The sequence below is a fragment of the Melospiza melodia genome, chromosome 5, assembly GCF_035770615.1.
Source record: "Melospiza melodia melodia isolate bMelMel2 chromosome 5, bMelMel2.pri, whole genome shotgun sequence".
Lineage (NCBI taxonomy): Eukaryota > Metazoa > Chordata > Aves > Passeriformes > Passerellidae > Melospiza > Melospiza melodia.
Genome location: NC_086198.1, coordinates 19,094,992 through 19,115,816, shown reverse-complemented (window position 1 = coordinate 19,115,816; position 20,825 = coordinate 19,094,992). Strand labels below are relative to the sequence as shown.

At 41.9% G+C, this 20,825-nt stretch overlaps 1 protein-coding gene across 1 annotated transcript in view; it reads left to right on the top strand.

The window, feature by feature from the left end:
• The window catches only part of ELOVL6 (ELOVL fatty acid elongase 6), a 78,766-nt gene extending 58,228 nt beyond the window's left edge, over window positions 1–20,538 (top strand). The window contains exons 3-4 of the mRNA XM_063156489.1: window positions 12,234–12,385; window positions 14,268–20,538. Of these exons, the coding sequence (XP_063012559.1) occupies window positions 12,234–12,385; window positions 14,268–14,692 (577 nt within the window). The 3' untranslated portion in view covers window positions 14,693–20,538. The remainder of the gene's footprint in view (window positions 1–12,233; window positions 12,386–14,267) is intronic.
• The last annotated feature ends 287 nt before the right edge of the window (window positions 20,539–20,825 follow it).

The window sequence follows — 20,825 nt, the reverse complement described above, 5'->3', positions numbered from 1 at the left end:
GTACAAATGATATATTATTTCTTGGAGCCCTGTAAAATATTTGCACAATTTCTAAATCAGTCTGAGCTGGCCTGACTTCAGATTTTGGTCCCACCTGAAAACTCAACTGATTTGCATTGCAAAGCTTTCTAGAAATGCATCTGGATCACTACAGTAGACAGGTCTGAAAAGCAAGGCTTGTATGCTTGGTTCAGTGGTAGGGGGTCTGTTTTAGAAATGGAAGGGGAATTCTCTCAAATTTGCTTTGGGATTTTGATAGGACTGAGCCCAAACCTCAAAGTATGTGTGAGTTTATGCAACAAGAAATTTTCTGCCAAGAAGACTGATGATAACTGCAGAGATCAGCACAAGTTGTGCTCACACACATGGTTCTGAGAGCCAGAGAACCTCATTATAAAGTACTTCCAGTACTGCTAACCAGCAGGTTTTAGGATAAGAAAGCATCATACTGAAAAAAGTGCTATTCCTCATCTCCCCTATTCCTGCCTTTTTTTTAAACATTACTGTGGCTTGGACTTCGCCCTGAATGAGTCTCCTTCACCTGCAGGTCTGATAAAGGAGGACTGTGTGGGTGAACTGCAAGATTGATTTGTTCTCCTTCCCAGTTAGGAAATGGTCAGGGGGAGAGGCTGAGGAGCAGTTGGGCAGCAAAACATCAGAAGGAAGGTTTCACTCTTGGGGCTTGTCAAATTATTGGTGTTCTCATGCTTTGCATTTGTGTATGTTTTGGAGGAACCCATTTCTGTTATTCAGAGCAGTGGATTATAGAGATAAGAGTCTGTAATAAACATAATGGTTACTAATACAGCATGTTCCTGCTGCATTCTCAACTGTAGCCTGTGTATTTCTGTCACCCTGTAAAGGAGCATATTTAAAACAAGATCCAGCAGACATGCCAACCACTGTCTTGAGCTCCTTTTCAGTGGCTTCCTAGAGCAGAGAGCTGCTCAGAGCACAGCTCCACATTTTGAACAGCTCCTCTAGTGCCAAGGCTGCTGGAAAGTCTTTGCCTTTCCCAGTCTTTGTTTTCCTCACAATGAATGAGAGCAATGAAATCATGTCATTAAGAAGTGGAGGACAGACTGTTTTAGCTGCATCATTCACCAGTCCAGGATTAAATGGCACGGCCATGGAGCCAGCCAGAGCAGCACAGCAGGATGGGCAGCAAGGCACTGCAGGCAGCACCTGCTGGAGGGGTGGGAGAGCTCCAGCAGGAGAGGGCACATGGATGTGGGGTACATGGATACAGGAACTTAGAGAGAGGGCAGCCACAGAGAGTGCCCATTGCTAGTAATCACATTCACCTCCCCAGGGAAAGCCAACATTTTCTAATAGTGCATTTCCTCTCCTCTCTCAGCTGGAGAGGTAAAATTGCAGGTGGGAACAAAGGCATTAGTCATTGCAAGCTTTCAGGCAGTTTAGGAAGTTAAAGACATTTTCTAGTCAGAAACATTTGTGAAAATAGTGCTCTTAATTATAATGATTTAGTTGTTTTTTAGATACCTTGTAGCCTTTGGGACACATGGGATGAAGAGGATGGGTACTGTCTTCTTTTTAAAGAATGAGATTAACATAAATGCTGTTAAATGACTGTTATGGTAATTTTTGGAAAAGTGTTTTTAAAGGTGTTCAGTTACCATAAGAAAAAAGTGTATCATGGAACCAGGGTGTTTATTCTATTATTTTTTCTTTTTCCTGCCTGTTGTAAGAGAATAAATAATAGTCACAAATTATTTTATATATAGGCTAGGACCTGGGGGATACAGGCATGAGGGAGTTGTTCCTGTGCTTTCAGTTATTTGCTGCAACTGAATTGTAGTAACTGAGCACATGGTCAACTAAACACAGTTAATAAGGTGTTGTCTAAACACAGTTAACAAGGGCTAAAATATGGCGGCAAAAACTTCCTTCTTTGTTTTGACGGTTTTATACTAAAATTGCTAGATATAGAATGAGCATGTAAATAGTTACCATAGTTCATCAGCACCAGAGAAAACGTGGTAACATTTTTTCACATCTGTGCCCAAAATTACTTTTCTTAAAGGAAAATGTGAGAAAATTATAGCCAGTGTGATTTTTTTTCCCAGTGAAATGCAAACAATGTAGAGCAGAAGGGAGTTCAGCTTAGGTGCTCTGAAATGTTACAATGGTCCTAAATCCCAGACATACAAAAAGAAGTTTTGCAGTCCTCTGAAAGACTGAGATTGAAATAATCAGATTTTTTAATTTTACAGTGAAAGTTTAGAGTTCTGGTTTTGTCCATAGTTGACTCAATGGTTGTGTCTTCAAGCATTTCCTTCATAGATTTGGCTGGATAGAAGCCTTTTAAAAATGGATTTTCCACATACTCTGTTGCTGATGAATAGGATTAAAACTCCATTTTTGTAGCTTTATCCTTAAGTAAAGGAGAACAGGAGTTTTAAAGAATATTGGCATTGAATTTTCCACCTCACTTTTGTATCTGCTCATGTCACAAGCAATTAAGCACTTCATCATGGGTTCTGATCCATACCTGATTTTATTCTGGATCTGACTGGCGCAAAACAACAACAGTAGTTAAAATAGCTGCAAAACTTCCATGAGGGAGAAAATCCAAGTATTTTCTGCCACAGTTAAGGTCAGTTGCTGCAGTCTGGTCCTGTGCAAACTCAGGACGTGTGACAGTGGGGAGGAGGTAGAAGCACGGATGCTCTTGAAACTCACTTTGTAGGGTCACATACTCTGTCACTTCTGTCCTGCTGTGTCAGGCCAAATCTACCCTGGTGTCCTTTCCTAAGGGAAAAGAGAGGGAAGGCAAGGGTCTGACTGCCTCTGCTGAAGGCACATCTGGTGTTCAGACTGGGTCAGAATGTTTTCAGCTGTTGGGTGTTTCTAGGACAGCACAGCTTCGTAAATTTGCACTGTGTGTCTCTGCACATCACTCTGTATTTTTAGATCTTGAAAGTGTGCTGCCAAAATATCAAATGTACAAGCAATGAAGTGTTGTTAAGAGGTGTGCCAATAGCTTTTATTTCTATAAACTATTTATCTTGAAAGGTATAGGTGTACCTTGGGTAATTAAGATGAAGGACTTTGGACTTGAAGGTTTAGAGAGCAACTTCAAAAAGTTAAAAGAAAATCTGCAGTAGGTCAAAGGACTCTGAAGAAATTTCCTCCTAGTGGAGTGTGTTTACTGTTATATCAACTATACTGTTTTCAGTGATACATAGTGAGGCCAGACCTCTTTCTGCTTACATCAAACAGACCTGATGGGTAGGGCAATGATCCACAACTCACAGATTTGCAGAAAAACCTGAGCTGGGAGGGATCCACAAGGATCATAAAGTCTAACTCTTAAGTAAATGGCCCCTATGGGGATTGAACCCACAACCTTGGACTCATGAAGTTGCACATCATTTCTTATCCCAACTCAGATACAGATTTTTGACAGAACAATTAAAATTCAGCTTGCCCCACCTCTCTTTGAAATGGGTTTTATGCTTAATCACCTTGCAAGGCTATCACATAAGTCCATAAAGTTCTGTGAGGAATTCCTACATAAAATGTTAAAGGCCTTGGAGATGCCAACAGAGACAGAAGTCTGAAGGAAGTTACCTGAATAGACCCCAGCTCATGAACAGCTTTGCACCTAGCAGTTCTTCACGCGTGGCCGTCTGACCTAAAGCAGTTGCTGGCCTGAATATTACTTAGGTTGGTAACTCTGGGACAGCCCAGGCTGGAGGTGGTAGGCCTTGGCTGTTGGAAAGCAGAGAAGATAAAGATTTTGGAATGGCAGAGAAAGGTCTGTGCTGTGGAGAGAATGGAGATGCTCTTTTCATCTGAAGTGGATTCAGTAAGGAGGCAGAGCCTTCTGGGGAGGTATTGGATCAGTTCTAGGAGGTAAAACAGAGAAGTGCTTTACAAATGTCTTAAAACAACAGTCTTTCTGCAGGATCAGGTCTCCCTCTTCATCACTAACCTTGGCATTGCTTGAAAGCACTTTGGAAATGTTGAAAGACAATGAAACAATAGCCTAATTACATTAATTTTGTTTGCCGTTTCTTACAAAATAACAGTTGGGCTGAGTTCAGCAGCTGTGATTTGAACAAGTGTCTGTCTAGGATATCTACATAACTCACTGTTAAGAAGTCCTATCTTTTCAATGCTTATAAATAAAGCATTATAGTTATAAAACACCTCAAAAATATTACATTTAGAATTAAGAGTGACCAAATCCATACTCAGTACCATTATTTTCAAACTTTTTTTTTGTTAAGTACCATATCTCTGTGTATCCTTTATAGACCAAGAGACTGATTAATTTAATTTGGAAAGTTAAACACTATCCCACAAACCTAGCAAAATATTTTTAATAACTAGGCACAGACTTACAAAGCTGGTTCTTCTAGTCAGTTATTAGTACAAATTAATATTTCATATAGGCTGCCCTTGTGTCACATTGACCTTTTAGCATGTTGGGTGCCAGATCCTTTTCTAGGCTGTTCTTCGTGTGTTTTGAGGACTCATTATTTTGCAGTGACTTAACAACAGATCTCATTAACTCTGTGAAATCAAAATAAGAGCCATTAATGCCACGTAGGTCACTAAGTGGAACAACAGTCAAATGATAGTTTTTGCTCATTGGTCACATTTAATTTGTGCTTAATGATCGACTTTTCACCATACAAATATCATGATTTTGCAATCAAAGGTAAGTCTAAAGAAACCATATATTTTCTACAACAGTTTAAATACAGGAAGATCCAGGACTTATAGCAGTTCATGGAACTTATGTGACTTTACAAAATTTACACTTATGTGTAAATTTTTTTGAATACCATCAAGACAAACTTAAGACAGGAGTCACATCTGAGATTTAGGTGGTCTGACAACCTTTTTGTGACACTATATATTAAGATTTTTGTGGGCATAAATAAATCATTCTCTCTTTTAGAAGATTTGTTCCGTAGATTTTTTTTTTTTTTTTTAGTACTGCACCATCACATATTGCACATTGTCCAGTGAAGTTGATGCTGCTGCTCCTCCCTTCCCCCTGCAGAGCTGGCCAGATGTGGACAAATATGTCCATCAGTGGAAAAAAGTCACAATGAGACTTAAGAGGTGGTCATTTTAGAAAAAAGGAAGTGGAGGAACAGCTACAATGAAACCTAACCAATCCACAAACACCCAAGAGCAGCTTGGGTATCAGAAATAAGATCAAAACAATTGCAAATTCTGATGAGTTGTGTTGCCCCTTTGCCATGTTCCTGCACACGACAATCCCCCAGAAAGTGGGGGCCACAGAACCCACATTCTCTCAGTGATACCTGTAAACATGTGCCCATGGACACAAAAGTTTAAGGAAACTTAATTGGCCAGGAAACATACTTCTCACTTGTCCTTTGCTTCAGTACACTGGAAGGTTGGTGTGTGACCCAGTTTTTCACCATCCCTTATCAATGCAGGAAGGAATGCTCTCTCTGTCGGACAGACTCTTAAGGAGCCTACTCTTGTGGTCTTAATTCATTTCCCAGCCTTAAAAGAGGCTGGCACATCTGCCCACAAAAGTTTTTGGAACAATAATCTTTGAATAAGCACCCAGGCACCAGTAAAAGTCAGTAGGGTGTTGGTCCATAAGTCTGGTCAGCTCAAACCAGACCGCAGTGTGTCCTTTCCTCATTTGTCATTACCCAGATAAACACTTTAACCTGGACATTCCCTTTTGGTGTTGCTCAGCTTTAAAAAGAAGCTAGTCTCTCTATAGCCACATCCTGGGAGAACTGAAAAAAATGCAGTTCCTTTTTTTTTATTTTGCAGATGATGAGGACAGACTCCCATGAGCATTCTGATTTAACTGCTAAAATTTTGTTTGACTGCCTTCTCTTTTTGCTATTAAGGTTAGCACTTTTACAGAGTACTCTGCTCCTAGGGGACCTGAAACTACCACAAAATACAAAGACAGATTTTAGATTAGGAGCAGGCCAGTGGTTCATTAAATCTTCCATCTTTCCCACTGGGCTGATAGTATAATCACCACAGCAATAGCAATACAGCAAGCACACTGTGATCTGACTACCTCACCTGTCTACACAGGTAATAGTTTAGGTTTATCTTTCTACAATACAGCTGTAAATATATATTAGTATGTGGCTGCCATACAAATGCACATTCCCAGAACTGCCCTGTTTGCTAGGTAGGAACTGTCATCATCTCCTTCCTCCCTGGAATAGGCCATTTCTCAACACTGGTCTGCCAACTTTATCTCTAGTCACCTAGGAAAAATAATACAAAACTTGGAAAAAACCCTTTCCTCTCCTGGTTGGCAAGTGCCCCCTTCAATGCCAGCATCCTCTGGAGGTGCCCCAGTGTCTACTGAGTCAGCCAAAACTACTGTTATTTCTCACATGGCCAGAGCAGGGTCTTATGTAGGAGAAATCTCCTACAAAAAGCTTAATTTCCAGCAACAAAATCTGTCAGTTTCTTAAGAAGTCTGTCACCTAGCCCTGTCTGCTGTGTTATTTTTGTGGTGAACATCTTTGATGGGCTGGTACTGTGAGACTGCGGAATAAGTGAGTGATTGGAAAGAAGCTCATCCTTACCAGGTGGAGAAGAAAAACTATGAATACTTCCAGAGAACTGCAAAACAAACCTACCACTCATGTTGAAAATGCAAACTTATTTTTACGAATAAGTTAAAAGCACAGCAAGTGAACGACTGACTGACGTGAGGTGTTCTTTGACATGGAGATGCACCCACCTTGTATATGGTGCTTGGTAATACCAGCAGTTCCTGACTTTCTTTACTCTTTTGGCTACTGTCCTGTTGGGGACTTGAGCAGTGTTTGATGAAGCTGCATTCTTTTCAGAGAGTTGTTTCTGATACATGCTTCCTCCCTGCATTTTTCCAGCATTGGTTCATAGCTTGTGTGTGTTCTGTTGCTTGGCTAAGCGTAGAAGGACTCTGCTCCCCCTTTGTACAGATACTGCTGTCTCCAGGTGTGCTCTCAGGACTGTCTTGCTGCTTGGAACTGACAGACTGAGGGGTTGCTGAGCTTCCAACACTCCTGTGCCAAAGCAGTGCAACTGCTTCCTCTTTCCTGAGGACTGTGGGATTTAAATCAGAAGGGCACAGAAAGGCCATTTTATTACGTTATAACTCCTCAGCAACAGAAGGGAAAGTTGGAATGACTGCCAAGGCACTGCTGCTGACCAGAACAGTAAGGTGAACGTGGTTTGATTTGTCATGAAGGAAGGTGTGGGAAGCTCCACACTCTTCACTTGCTGCCCTTTAGATGTTGCAGAGTTCTTCCTCTGTAAATATTTCACATGCTAAAATAAAAGAAAAAAAAAAAAAGCGTCAACAGAAAACTAAAGAACCTGCTTCCCTGCTCTTCTTGCTGTTATGGTACAAGCAGGCTGCAGTCAGTGTGGTTGTCTCAGCTGCTTTCCCAGGACATTGTGTGCCCGATGGGGCTTCCACAAAGGAGGACGGTGTGCTTTTTGCCATAGCCTTGTGCTTCCAGGGCACAGAGTTACCTGCCAGAACTCCTGTGAGTCACCATGTAAGCGGGTTGGGGCAGAATTAATATTTTTTCTCTTTTCAAACTGGTCCTCAGGCTGGGAGCTGGAGCTGGACCTGTGGGAGCTCTGGCTGGCTGGCTGGCTCACTGCTGGACTAGCCCAGCACACCCACAGCACACTGCAGGCCAACACCTCAGAGACTGGTTGAACCAGCTAGGCACTGTATATACAGTTTGCATGTTTTGTTTGGTTAAGCTTTTTTAAAGCCAGAGCAGAGACTTTCCACTCTGTGATTGTCCTTTAGGACATGTTGCTATATTCTGTGCTGCACTTCCAAAGTTTTTATTTGGAACTCACATTCCCTGCTCAGTTCTGCAGTGTTGAGCCTAGAGTGGAGTGTCCAGAAGTGTCAGGAGCCAAGTGCAGCAATGGATCTCCATAGAAAGCAGTCCTAGCAAAAATGTGCAGTGACCTCCACTGTGAGGAGGAGCTGAGCCTGCTGCAGTGCCATCTGGGGTTGGACTGAAGGCTTGAGGTACCTGCTACTCACGTGGGCTTTTGACAAAAACATACTTCACTCCCTACTGGCAGGTAGGATGGAGACAGCAGAAAGTAGCAATAGGCTTCATACAATAACACCTGCATTGTCTACCCACCTCTCCAGCCAGCTCTCGAGCCCTTCTTAATTCTGCACATAACCCATGCATGGGATGTGTTTTGAGGCCCTCTGAGTACTGGATTTCCGTGGCCAGGTTTTGGTAGCAGGAGGACCATTCCTCATCCCTCTCCTCCCCTCGCCACTGGGGAAGAAGAGGTAGAGAATTCGAGAGTAAAGCTAAGCCCAGGAGGAAGAGAAGGCGGGGGATGTTTTTAAGATTTAGCTTTTATTTCTCATTATGCTATCCTGTTTTGATTGGTGATAAAGGAATTTCCCCAAGATGACTCTGTTTTGCCCCTGATGGTAACCGTCTAAATGATCTCTCTGTGCCTTTATCTCAGCCCAGGAACCTTTTGATATATCTTCTCTCCCCTGTCCAGTCGTGGAGGGGATTGATAGAGCAGCTTTAGTGGGCACCTGGCATGCAGCCAGGGTCAACCCACCAACCCCTGTGTGAAAACAAGTTTGAGATGGTAAAATATTTGTTTGTATTTTACTCATGGACATATGTTGATAATACTATGGAGAGTAAAATATCTATTGGGCATTTTTTAACTTACTAGAGAAGTCACTGCCTGAAGGGAGGAGAATGTAGGGCACTCTGAGCCTGAGTACATAAGAAAGCTGCATTAGATGATGCAGTTTCTGATCAGCCTCTCTAGCTGTAATTGTACAGACTGTAATTGTACAGTAATTCACTGCTACCTTATTTTGAAAATCCCTGCAGATGATTCCCACCAGACAGACTGCTTTGGTAAGCAGTTCATTTCAGTACCTCACAAAAGCTACAGCAGAGAGCAGGGCGAGGACAGGATGTAGCAGAAGTGATTTACTGAGTAAGCAGTGTCATCACTCTGCTGCACATCATGTCTTTGCAAGATAGAAATTTGTTGGTTGATTTTACCTTACAGAACAAACAAGATTAAGTGGCAGGGGCACAGAAAGCAGGCTTATTTCTCTGGCTCCAAGACACATTTGCAGGCATGCATTAGATCTTTTTCCATCTCAAGTGGCAGATACTTGTTGGCAAGGCAGTGTTTTGGCATGCAGCGCTTCTCAAAAGCTTCTACCTGCTCATAGTGTCTATTTTGGTAATTGAATCAGTTACTTGGAGTTTGCTGTCCTTCCTTTGCATAAAGCCTTCCTTGGTGAATTAATGTGAAAATGTAACTTGGTTTCTGTTGAGAAAAAAAATACAGATTAGTTTGACTCACACTGTGTAGAGCTGTAATTGGGGTCACTTCTAGAGTCATGGAACTAAAGGATGCCACCATCCTGAGGAATTGTAGAAAAGTGTGTGAGTGAGTGTGTGTGTGTGTGTGTGTGTGTGTGTGTGTGTGTGTGTGTGTGTGTGTGTGTGTGTGTGTGTGTGTGCTCCAAGGAGAGCTCCGCAGTAGCTGCTAAATGGAAAGACAAGCAGAATTACATCAATATAATCTCAAAGACAGAAAAGGGACACTGTAATGCCTCCCAGGCAGAGACTCTGTGTCTCTGTTACCAGTCTGAGTTAGATCCCTGGGTGTCCCTACCAAATCACAGTTAGATCATTGTTTGCCTGCTGCTCCAACAAGTGTTCTTCTCATTTGCATTTGTGTTCACAGCACAGAATTTTCTTTAGTAGCAAACAATTTTTTAGAAAAGCAATAAAGCTTCTTTACAGAGAAAGACATATTGCTTGCAGCTATTTGATTTCATTATTTAAAATTTCCTTTTCTCCCCCCATTTTAATGTCAGCACTGAGATACTTGCTAATGGGAGAAACCAGTGTATCATTAGGTATTCTGCCTGATCTTCCTCCACCCAGTTTTGCAACCACCCAAAACACAGGAGCAGGCAGCAGCATGCCCTGGCTAGCCTGAGGAGTTCACTGCCTCAGGAAGTGATCAGATCACATCTCTGTCAGGATCTCCTGTCTTCTTCTGGGAATGAGAAATGCGGTTCCTGAGAAAAAAAGAAAAAAAAAAAAAAAAAGGCATATTTTAAACACCACCAAAGAGAAGACACAGAATGAGTTGCACCTCATTTCATAACTCCTCCTGCAGGTTTTGGCACTCTGCTGAGTTTAAATAACCGATGCCTGAAAGACGTGAGAAAAGTGTGCTGAGAGAACATTTCTGGGTGGAAACCAGAGAGAGGATGCATGGAGAGAGGATGCACTGTGAGCTGTGTGGATGCTCAGAGCTCTGCACTATCCCCTCTGCATGCAGGGGTGGGTGATCATGGGAGGCTGCAGTGGCTCTCTTGCCTAAGCCTGGGAATGTGTGCATTGCTTTGGGCAATGCTAGTGGGAAACCCAGACTCAGCTAAACTTCTTCAGTGCACCTGGAAACCACAGCAGGGTGGTTTTGTACTTGCACATAGCACAAGAGGACTCATCTGGCAGCAGACCCAATGAGCAAATACCACAGTGCAAATAGCAGATAATAATAGTAGCTTTGTAAGTGCTCACAGTTGTCTGAATTTCCTGATGGTGCAGTGAAACCTCAGGCATCAGAAGGTAATGGTGCAGGAGCCAGGATGCAGCATACCTCTGTGGGTACGACCTGGCTGTAGAGCCCCATCTGTGATGCCACTGACAGCCCAAAGAGCAGCAGGCACTGTGGCCCTCCAATGGGCTGCAGATTCCATGCAGTGGACAGGGGAGAGCAAGCTGCATTGTTCCTTAGCAGCAGGGAGATTTGACTGGGTGTAGCAATGCTGCAGATTTGGAAATCTGAATACTCTGTGCAGATTATATATAAGTTAGGTAGCCGTTTTAATGTGCAGTAGGCTTGCTAGAACCATCTAGTCTGACCAAGAAGCATAAAAACTGCCATCAAACTCAGCTTTTGAGGCTGCCTTGATGATTGTAAAACAGTAGTTTTTTACAGAATACTGACTTCACAAGACAAGGGCAAGTAACAGAATTTACAGCTTCAGAGGAACTGTTCCTTCTTTCACGCAATTTGCATAAATGGTAGCTTGCATTACCCACATGTGTTTACACAGCAGTTTTAGGTGGCTTGTTTTGCCTGCTGCCATGTAATGACAGTGAGGCACAGTGGGAACCAGGTTAGGTCAAGGTCAGAAAGAAGTTAGAGGGGAAATAAGATGGAGCTGGGTAGAGGGATGAGAACGTATGATGTAGGCATAAAGTAAGATATACTCAACCCCTAAATAGATTGAGTCTGTCTTTGCTCTATTTCTTTTTGAAAGCTGCTTCCTTCACCCAGTATTCATCACGACTTACATGGGGCCACCAAGCTACAGTAGTAGACAATGGGCAGGCATGTTCTTGCCATAAAACAATGAGACAAAACTCCTTCTGCAGAGCTCCTTGCTGGTGAGACAGAAGCCTTTGTTCCTGATATGAGCTGGATGTCAACCTATCCCCTCTGTAATTGCAGTAATTAATACTGTTACAAATCTGTTGAAGTTTCTCATTTACAGAACACTGTTATCTTGCATCTCACTTTGATAAGGCGAAGGTGCATCTGCTGTTTACAGCTTGATTTAACTACCTGTTTCCGCTGTTAGCAATGACCTGTTCAGGGATGAAGTCAAGCATGTGCACCAAAACACTGGCTCTGACTGAGATTCCTCATCAAAATCTGTGTGCCTAGGTGTTGCTGTGCTCAGAGCTCCTGTGGATGTAACAAATACAGGGAAGGATGAGAGGAAACTCGGAGGAAACCAGAAGAGTGAATTGGTCCTGATTATATTGCTAATAAACATTTTATCAACCCATTTCTTGTAGTTTCCCAGCCATCAGCATCAAAACTCTACATGTTGTTTTGAGCTGAAATAGAATGTTTCCCTGCTCCTGAAAGCTGAAGGATCATTCCTGTGGTAATGAAATAAAAAACACTGATGTTAGCATTCCAGACTTGCACCAGGAGATGTGGCTGCGGTCCAGTTTACAGGTCTGAGTTCAGAGTAACTTCCTAGAAGCCAGCAGAGCTTCTTCAACTTTCAAGCTGTCTCAAACTTATTATTTCAGCCCAGTTATGCCTTTTCCTCATAATGGTTTAAAGTGATGGCATTGTGATTTCAAATGTCCACTGACCGTTCCTGATTTTCTGGTTTTTTTTTAAAGTATATTCGGTGCTGTTCGAACTGGTGCTTACATGCTGTACATTTTGATGACCAAAGGCCTGAAACAGTCAGTGTGTGACCAGAGTTTTTACATTGGACCTGTCAGCAAATTCTGGGCATATGCATTCGTGCTAAGCAAAGCACCTGAACTAGGTGAGTACCCTTTTTCTTTCTCTCATATGCATTTGTGTATTTTTAGAGAAGAAACATCCATGCAGACAGCTCAAGAAGGGTCTCATCACTGTCAAAATCCCATTTAAGTCTCAGAAAAACTGAGTAAACATAACCAAGCCCAAGCTACCTGCTTTAGCCCAGGAATAAACTGCAGTGATTGTACACAGCAGGGCAGTCGAGAAGTAAAAGCAATCTGGTCCATACCTTTTCCTGAGCTACTTGCAGGCAAATGGGAGTGGCATAATTGGCAGTCACACGCCCCGTGGCTACACAAGTGGAGGGTGGGCTAGAGCAACTGTGTCAGCAAGAAGCTTTGAGTCAGGCTCTGCCGCCGTTCTGCAGCTTTCATTCTTTAATACACACCTAGGTGTACAATTATGAGCAGTAAGGTGCTTCCTCCCTAAACTATGAAAGCTGTGGCTGCCTGCTTCCTCCAAGTAGAAATCAATTTCCCATAATATCCCTAGCTTTTCCAGATTTTTGTAAACTTATATCTCTCCAGCAGTTTCTTGACAAGGGTACTTACGATATCCATGTGAAAGCCATCTTGAAAGTCAGGCTTCATGTGTTCTCATCCATGGCTTATTAGTGTAAGAAAGGATTGTTTTAATGGAAAGGAGCAGCCCACCAACTTTCATTTCAGGGGATGTCCTTATTAAGCCCCAAAGGACAGCAGCTCTCACTGTGTTCAGGTGTAGAGCAAAAATGAGACTTTACCTTTCAGCAGGTAATTTAATTCAGCAAATTAAAGAGGACAGCAATTCATCAGCATTAAAACTAGAATGAGACAGACACCAGTTGCCTTGCTGTGTCAGAATCCCTGGGTTTCATGCTGCTTAAATTGCTGCAAACCCACAGAAATTTAGTTGTTAAAAATGGGGAACATCAGCTAGAACTGCACAGCAACAATAAATTGAACATATGATTACTTATTAAAATATGAGTCAACATCATGCAGTTAATGAAGTGAACAGCAGTGTTACGGTTTATTGCAGACCTTGAGAAGACAGTGCAGTTTTGCTTCCATCCATGACTAATATTCAGGACTTAGATTTCCCGGGATATTTACACACCAAACTAAGTCCTGGGTTCAAATCTCAGGGATCCTTTTGGAAACACTGTGTGTGTAATAGTGGAAAACAAGTAGCATACATATATATCCATAAATCTAATTGAGATTGCAATATGAGAAGCAGATGGAAGAAAAAAAAGCAAGCAAGATGAATGATACTAACTTTTATACAATAGTAAGATTGATTTGCAGAAAAGGAATGTTTCAACATAACCCACATTTCTTCCTGGAAGCATCTCTTTCAGTATGGTAAGTTGCATATGCAACAGCTTTTTTGTGTATTACCTCAAAAGGCTCTACCAATTTTAACTAGGTTCAGTTTGCACTTAGACATTTGAGCCAGAGGACAGTGTGCTGCTTCCTCTAGGTTTTCTGCTCTCTGTCAAGCTGCATTTCTCTTCCAGTCACAGTACATAATAGGCAGTCTCACAGTAAGAGACGATACACCTACACCCACCTACCTCACCCCAGACTTTTGTGGATAATGTTTGCAGCAAAAGGCTACCAAGAACACTCACGGAGTTTTCAGATGGGGTTATCCATACAGGAAAATGTCAATGCATTGGTTTGCTAAAGATTGCATAGGGATTAGGAGCCAAACTGGCTCTCAGACAGGCTTTCAGATCTAGAGCTGAGGTGGTTTTCATGCTCTAAAGTAGTGTATACTCCAGCAGCAGCAAAGGCAAGAGAGCACTGCGTTAATTATGGAATTGTTTGATATGTTTCTCATTTCCTCCCCCCCCCCCTTTTTTTTTTTTGTTTTGTGTGTGTGTTTTGCTTTCATTACAGGTGATACAATATTCATTATTCTTAGGAAGCAGAAGCTCATCTTCTTGCACTGGTACCATCACATTACAGTGTTACTTTACTCTTGGTACTCGTACAAGGACATGGTGGCTGGCGGGGGCTGGTTCATGACCATGAACTACGGGGTGCACGCCGTCATGTACTCCTACTATGCCTTGCGGGCCGCCGGCTTCAGGGTCTCGCGCAAGTTCGCCATGTTCATCACCCTGTCGCAGATCACTCAGATGTTGATCGGTTGCGTGATCAATTACCTGGTCTTCTCCTGGATGCAGCATGGCCAGTGCCATTCCCACGTGCAGAACATCATCTGGTCCTCTCTCATGTACCTCAGCTACTTTGTGCTCTTCTGCCATTTTTTCTTTGAAGCCTATATCGGCAAAACCAGAAAAGAAAGGAAGGTTGACTAGAGGTAGAAACGAGAAGCCATAGCTCAGGGTCATCAAGAAAAAAACAAAATTATAAGAAAAAAAAAAAAGGCACAAGGAAACACATATATGTATGGTGCAGCTAAAACTTGGCAGCTTAGGGAAAGTTAGCTTGGTTTAACCCAGTAAGTTTATGATCCTATCATGGTGAGGACTCACTGAATTCTACTCTATCTCAAAGGACTGCTGATGAAAGACAACTTCCTTCTTGTACCTCTCTGCTCTAGAAAAGAAGGAGAAAAGAAGAGAAAATTCAAGAAAAAGAAAGAAAAGAAGAGTGAAGAAAAGAGAAATGGAATAATGTTAAGGGGGGAGTAAAAAGTACATTAAATAAGCAGTGTGTTTCCCCAAGGTGGAGGAGAGACTTCTATTTAGAAAAAGAAAAAAGGTTTCTAAATACTTTCTAATAATTTCTCTGCATTAAACAACAACAACAAAAAAAAAAGCAGAGGTGACAAAAAAATCTGTCTATAATAACAACAAGATTGCAGAATTAAAATTTTTTCCATAGAAGGTTAATACCTTCAGCCAAAATGAAGCCCAAAAAGATGTTTCCTGCATGGAAACTGGCTGAACTCCACACTGTGGTTATGTATGGAAAAGAGAAGAGATTGATTTCTCTGCTATGTACTCTGCCAGGAGAGCAGATCTGGGATACAGAGTGACCTCCCTCAGAAGGTGGAAAGGAGCAGTATTTTTACAAGAGTTTAATGTGAAAAGATGCACTGTTGCAATACATATCTCAGAGAGTGCATTTCCAAGTGCATTTTTCAGTTAAAGGCAAGGAATTTCTGCAGCAGGATAAGTCATAGAGGGTTAAATCAATCAATATTTGCTAAATTACCAGGGGCTAATAGCGGAGGGATGTTCAGAAAGGAGAGGGAGACAACTCCCCTCACATGATTTTTAGGAATTATTCATTGCTCTTAATTTAGCCCGCAGCAACACCGAATTAAACGGGGGAAATTGGGAGAAATCGCAGTTAGCGAGAAGAGAGTGATTTATCTGCCCACTGTTTTCAGAACAGAGCCCTGTGGTACAATCTGGATTCTGTGTTTTTGCAGACACAAGGATGCCTGCCTGAGTCGGGAGAGGTGGCAGGACTGTGTGACATTGGGTATCACTGTGCTTCTGCATCTGCCTCCTGGGCAGTGCAAAGATGTTCAAAGTGCCCTCCTCTGGTCATGTGGAGATACTACTACAAAACATACCTGGAACAGGTTTTTCTTGAGATTTGTGTAGGAAAAAAATTAGTCTAAATGAAGTAATTTTGCTGCAACAGCTTGACTCTAAAGTCCAGAGAGAGTGATCTTTCATTAAATAAATATATCTCTGCAGAATCTGTACTGTAACATCAGACTGACCGCTTAAGAAGACACTCTTCTCTGAAGTCAGCTACAGATGTAAACAGAAATGTATTTCACTCTGAACCTTAGAGAGTTAGTTGAGAACAGCCATATTCTTTCAAAGACAAGTAGATTGCATTATCTGTGATATTCCAGTCCTTACAAAGCCAAATAAAATGTGTAAAAGTTCCTAGTATTTCAAAGACGCAAGTATGTAAATTTGATGTTAAATGTGTTAATGTAGTATTCTAAATTGTAACAGCTAGGTAGTTTAACTAAACAATTAGAAGAACTAGATCAACAAAATAGGGACTGCTGTTCTGCATAGAATATACACACACCTATAACTACACCCATATACACATTCTGTGAATTGTCAACAAGAAAAAACAGCCCAGTGGCAGAGAATCACATTTCCTGGCTAATGCAAAAGATTGTCATTATCTTTCTTGCTTTAATTTGAGATTGTACAGTACAAAGGGGTTTCTTTAATTATTATTTTTAGCTTTAATTGTGCTGTCATTCATGAAACAGAGCTGCTTTAGTATCCTGTTAAGAGATGACAAGGGCTTTCGGTGTCTCATTATATACAAAAGAAAAACAAATAAAATTACATTCCATATTATGTGAATGGTCTTACAAATCAAAGGCCTTTTCAGGCTCAAATCGTAATTATAAAAAGCAGAAAATGAGTTTACATTTGTGTTATTTAAGTTATTGATGTGCTGACATTATTTTATGGTACAAACCATCGCAAAATGTGATATGCAGTAATGAAGCTATGATACTCATTAATAGGACTACTGTATACATGGAAATATTAGACAAAACCAATTAAATGTGTAAAGCATTTTGTTATACAGCTTGGGAGTAGATAATTATAACGCTAAATAAGCCTTTTTCCTCATGTTTAATTTTGCCCTGGCTAAAAAGCAGGTTAAGAAGACCAGTAAAGAGTGGAAAAGGCAAAATTAAAGTTAACTGCAATTAGCTGATAAAGTGTTAGTAGGAGCCCACCATTGTGCCATTTAGAGCCTCAGTCCCATGTGTCTTAAGTCTCTCAGACAGAGCAAGAGGGGCTGGAAGTGGTCCAGTGTCTGGAGCTGAAGCTGGAGCAGACCTCTTGGACTCTCTGAAGTCAGTGGAGGCTTTGCTGTGCTTTGAACAGAGCCAGTGTGCCTGACTGCCTTTATCTGAGCAGAGGGGAAGGAGCCCTGCATATCTCCTGCAAATTTGAGGCTTATGGCTCATGACTGAAAACCATTATTGATGGCAAGTGACATCACAGCCTGGCAAGGACTTGCTGCCCAACTTTAACACAGGCATGAAACAGGGTGGGTTGCAAACAGCAATCACCCCTCTTTCATACTCTGTTTTCCTTAATTGCATAGGATTAAACCCCCATATTTCTAGGTCCTGGATGGCAATGCTGGCAATGCCAACACTGATTTCAGCAGAGCAAGAAATTCACCTGCTCTTTCCCCATCTCCCAAAGCCCTCATGGGTGCCTCTGCACCGTTCCCATGCCCAGTGCCCTCCCAGACAAGGCTGGCTGTGGGGGAGGCAGCTGCCCTGCTGCAGCTTCTCTGCTGCCTGGGAAGCAGCTCCAGTGCAGTCACCAGCCCGAGTGACCTCCTCAGCAGGCAGTGCAGATGCACCCCTGGTGTGCAGGGGAAGCTGAGCACCAAATGCAGGGGGCATGCTGGCAGGTGACTGGGCTGCAGACAAGGACACTTGTAGGGATGTGGCAGCAGGATCAGACATGTAAGGTACTGTGACAAATTAGGGAGCATTTGTTGTCACACTGGGAGCTGGCTGTGACACTGCCATTTGCTTCAGGAAATTAGAACATCACACACACATTTACAAGGTCCTATGGCCCTACTGTACCAGCAGGCTTTTCCTCTGAGGTTTTCCACTGGAGCCAAATGGTCTAACTGCCATTAAAGAATTTGACAAAAATACAAAATACAGCTGACACTGTTTTTCTTACTTTTCTTCCCCTGAAACATACATGCTACAGCTGACACTGTTTTTCTTACTTTTCTTCCCCTGAAACATACATGCATCATATTTAGACATCACATTTAATCCACTTGCAAATTCTTAAACACTGAGCTTGTCATGTAATGACACCACAACAGTACTCCTGCTGTTCCAACCTTTGAGCCACAAGATACAAACAGAGCTAATTGGGTCCTACTTATTTCCCCTGGCTTGGGTCTTGGAGTCATATTTTCAGATTTTTCTGTCCAGTACCAGAACTCTTTTTTTCCCTAGTTATTTTAAAGAAATCTGTCATTCTGTTGTGTTCACACATGCCATGGGGAACTCAGATTTTATATAAATTTACCAAGGATTATAGGACCTGTGACAGCTGTGAGACATGCTAGAAATACTGTTATGGGATCCACTGTTAAAGTCAGGAAAGTTCCACTGTTGATGAGGTCACTCTACCAGGGTCAAAGTCTGTGTTTTATGTTTTGATGCATTAATGCAATGTACTGAAATAAAACCAGAAAGGTCAGTATGGATTTATGCTTAGGCAGCTGCCAGCAGAATTTGGCTCTTCCTTAAAACTACTTCTGTGTAGTGAACACTTTAAGGAAAATATTTTAAACTAGTTAGTGAAAGAACAAAAACTTGGATAATTCTGCAGCCTCCTTAAACCATGCCTGTGATGAGAAGGAAACCCCTGATTCTTACAGACCTTTTGTGTAACTCAGTCACAGATGATTTATGTCTGGGCTCACTGATGACACCCAACTAGGAGCAGCTGGCTCCAAAAGAGACCTCTCACCAGCATCTCACAGTAAAATGATTTGGGGTTTTTGCAAGATAAGGGCCAAAGTGTGCAAAAGGAGTCAGGCAGGGTAGCAGGAATGAAATATTGCACACAAGTTGCAGGAGAGACACGGAGGGAGATCTATTCCATATCCCAGGACAAAGTATTTCCAGGGTGAGCACTCACTCCCTTCCAAGATGAGGAAAGGCAGTGTGGAAGGAGGGTGGGCTGCACAGTGCCAAGTGCTCAGGATGGGGTGGCTGGTGGAATGAAGTTTCCATGTAGGGGTCCCTCCTGCAGAAGTTAATTAGGCAGTTGCTCCCTGAGTGCCAAGGTGGGTCTGTGGATTTGTTTGGAGGAACATCCATGGTTTGATAACTTGTTCAAGTCCTGGGTGTACTTTATTTTTTCATCTGAAAGTAAAAACTTGGGACATTTTAGTTGAAAACAATGGTACCTTAGGATTCAGGCAACATTCAGGTGATTTCAGGCAACAGAGCATAAGAAACCAATTACTGTGACCATGAAATAGCAGCCTTTGTAAGCAGTGCCAGATGCAATGCAGTGGTGTTGTAATATCTCTAGGAGTTGTAGCCTGTTGTCTACTTCCGAACCGGAAGCAGAAGTACAGCATCTTTGTATAGGAACCATAAACACAGACATAAAGTAATGAAGATGGCTTTGATCAAGGAAGAAATCCATATTTCAGACCATACTGCATAAGTTCAGGACTTGTTCCAATGCCTGCTTAAAGTGAGATTGTTGGTGAGATGTCCAATGACTTTGGGTAGCTTTGCTTCAGCCCACTGGAGCCCAGTTGCAGAGGGTGATGTAAGACCTAAATTCCCTTTTTGCTTAGTGGTGATATGAACCCTCTGGGGCATTACTCAGCTCTGACGTGGGTCTTCAGTCATATTTTCCAGCCCAGCATCAATGAGCCTTCTACAAGGGAAGATTTGTAACTCAGAATTATCAGTGGGTTTCCACGGTTTTATTTCAATACGTTTTCCATTCCATTTATTTTATTAAAAGCAAGCGAAAGGACAAGTCCCTGATCCTGCTATCATGAACGCTCCCTTGCAGGCAGTGCACATACACAGGCTTTTGCTTACAGGGGTAAAGGCAGGACCAGGGTCTTGTTACTGACTTAATTTCTAGCAGAGCAAACACCACAGGGTAGGATTTGATTTCTTAAATTGAATCAACTGTACCAACACAAATAAGATTGGATCTGCACATTAACTTGACAGCTAAGGGTAACCAGGGCCCTCCCCAGGACATCATAATGTAAAATGCTGCATGAAGAGAGGTTAGAGTGTATTTCCCAATGGGCATAAAATAATACTTCCCTGAAACAGTGACCTTCCTGAGAAATCTCCCTTCTGTCCAGTCCTGGACAGCTTCAAACAGGCCTGTCTGCTGAAAAAATGCAGCTCTGATTGACTTATCTGCTTTCTCAAAAGGGCCACTACATGCTTTAGGCTTTTTGGAGCCTTAAAGCTCAAGCTAGATTTATATTCAGAAAAAGAAAAACAACCTTAATATGTGTACAATAACTAGAAGAGAATAGTATGATAAATATCTTTATTTTACCATTTTCAAATGGCTATTTCATTACATAAAAGGAAGTTTTTATTTTTATTTTTGGGGGTATATTGATATTCCAAATAAATTTTAACTTTTGGTTCAAAATAAAATCTGTCTCCGTGTCTTATTAATGTGTAACATCCATTTTTTCTCTCAATTTGCACCAAGTCCATTTGTTGAATAAGAGAAGTCATTTTCCTGATATGAGACTACAGCATGACTACTGTGTCAATTCCCAGCAGATCCCTCCCAAGTTCATATTTTTGTGCACCCCACAGAAGCATCACTTGTTTTTTTTTCTTTTTGTGTGCATCACATGCACCTGTGTGATGAGAGTGCATATCATACAGGTGCTTAAATGTCCTGACTGTACACACCTACATTTTGGGAATCCTAA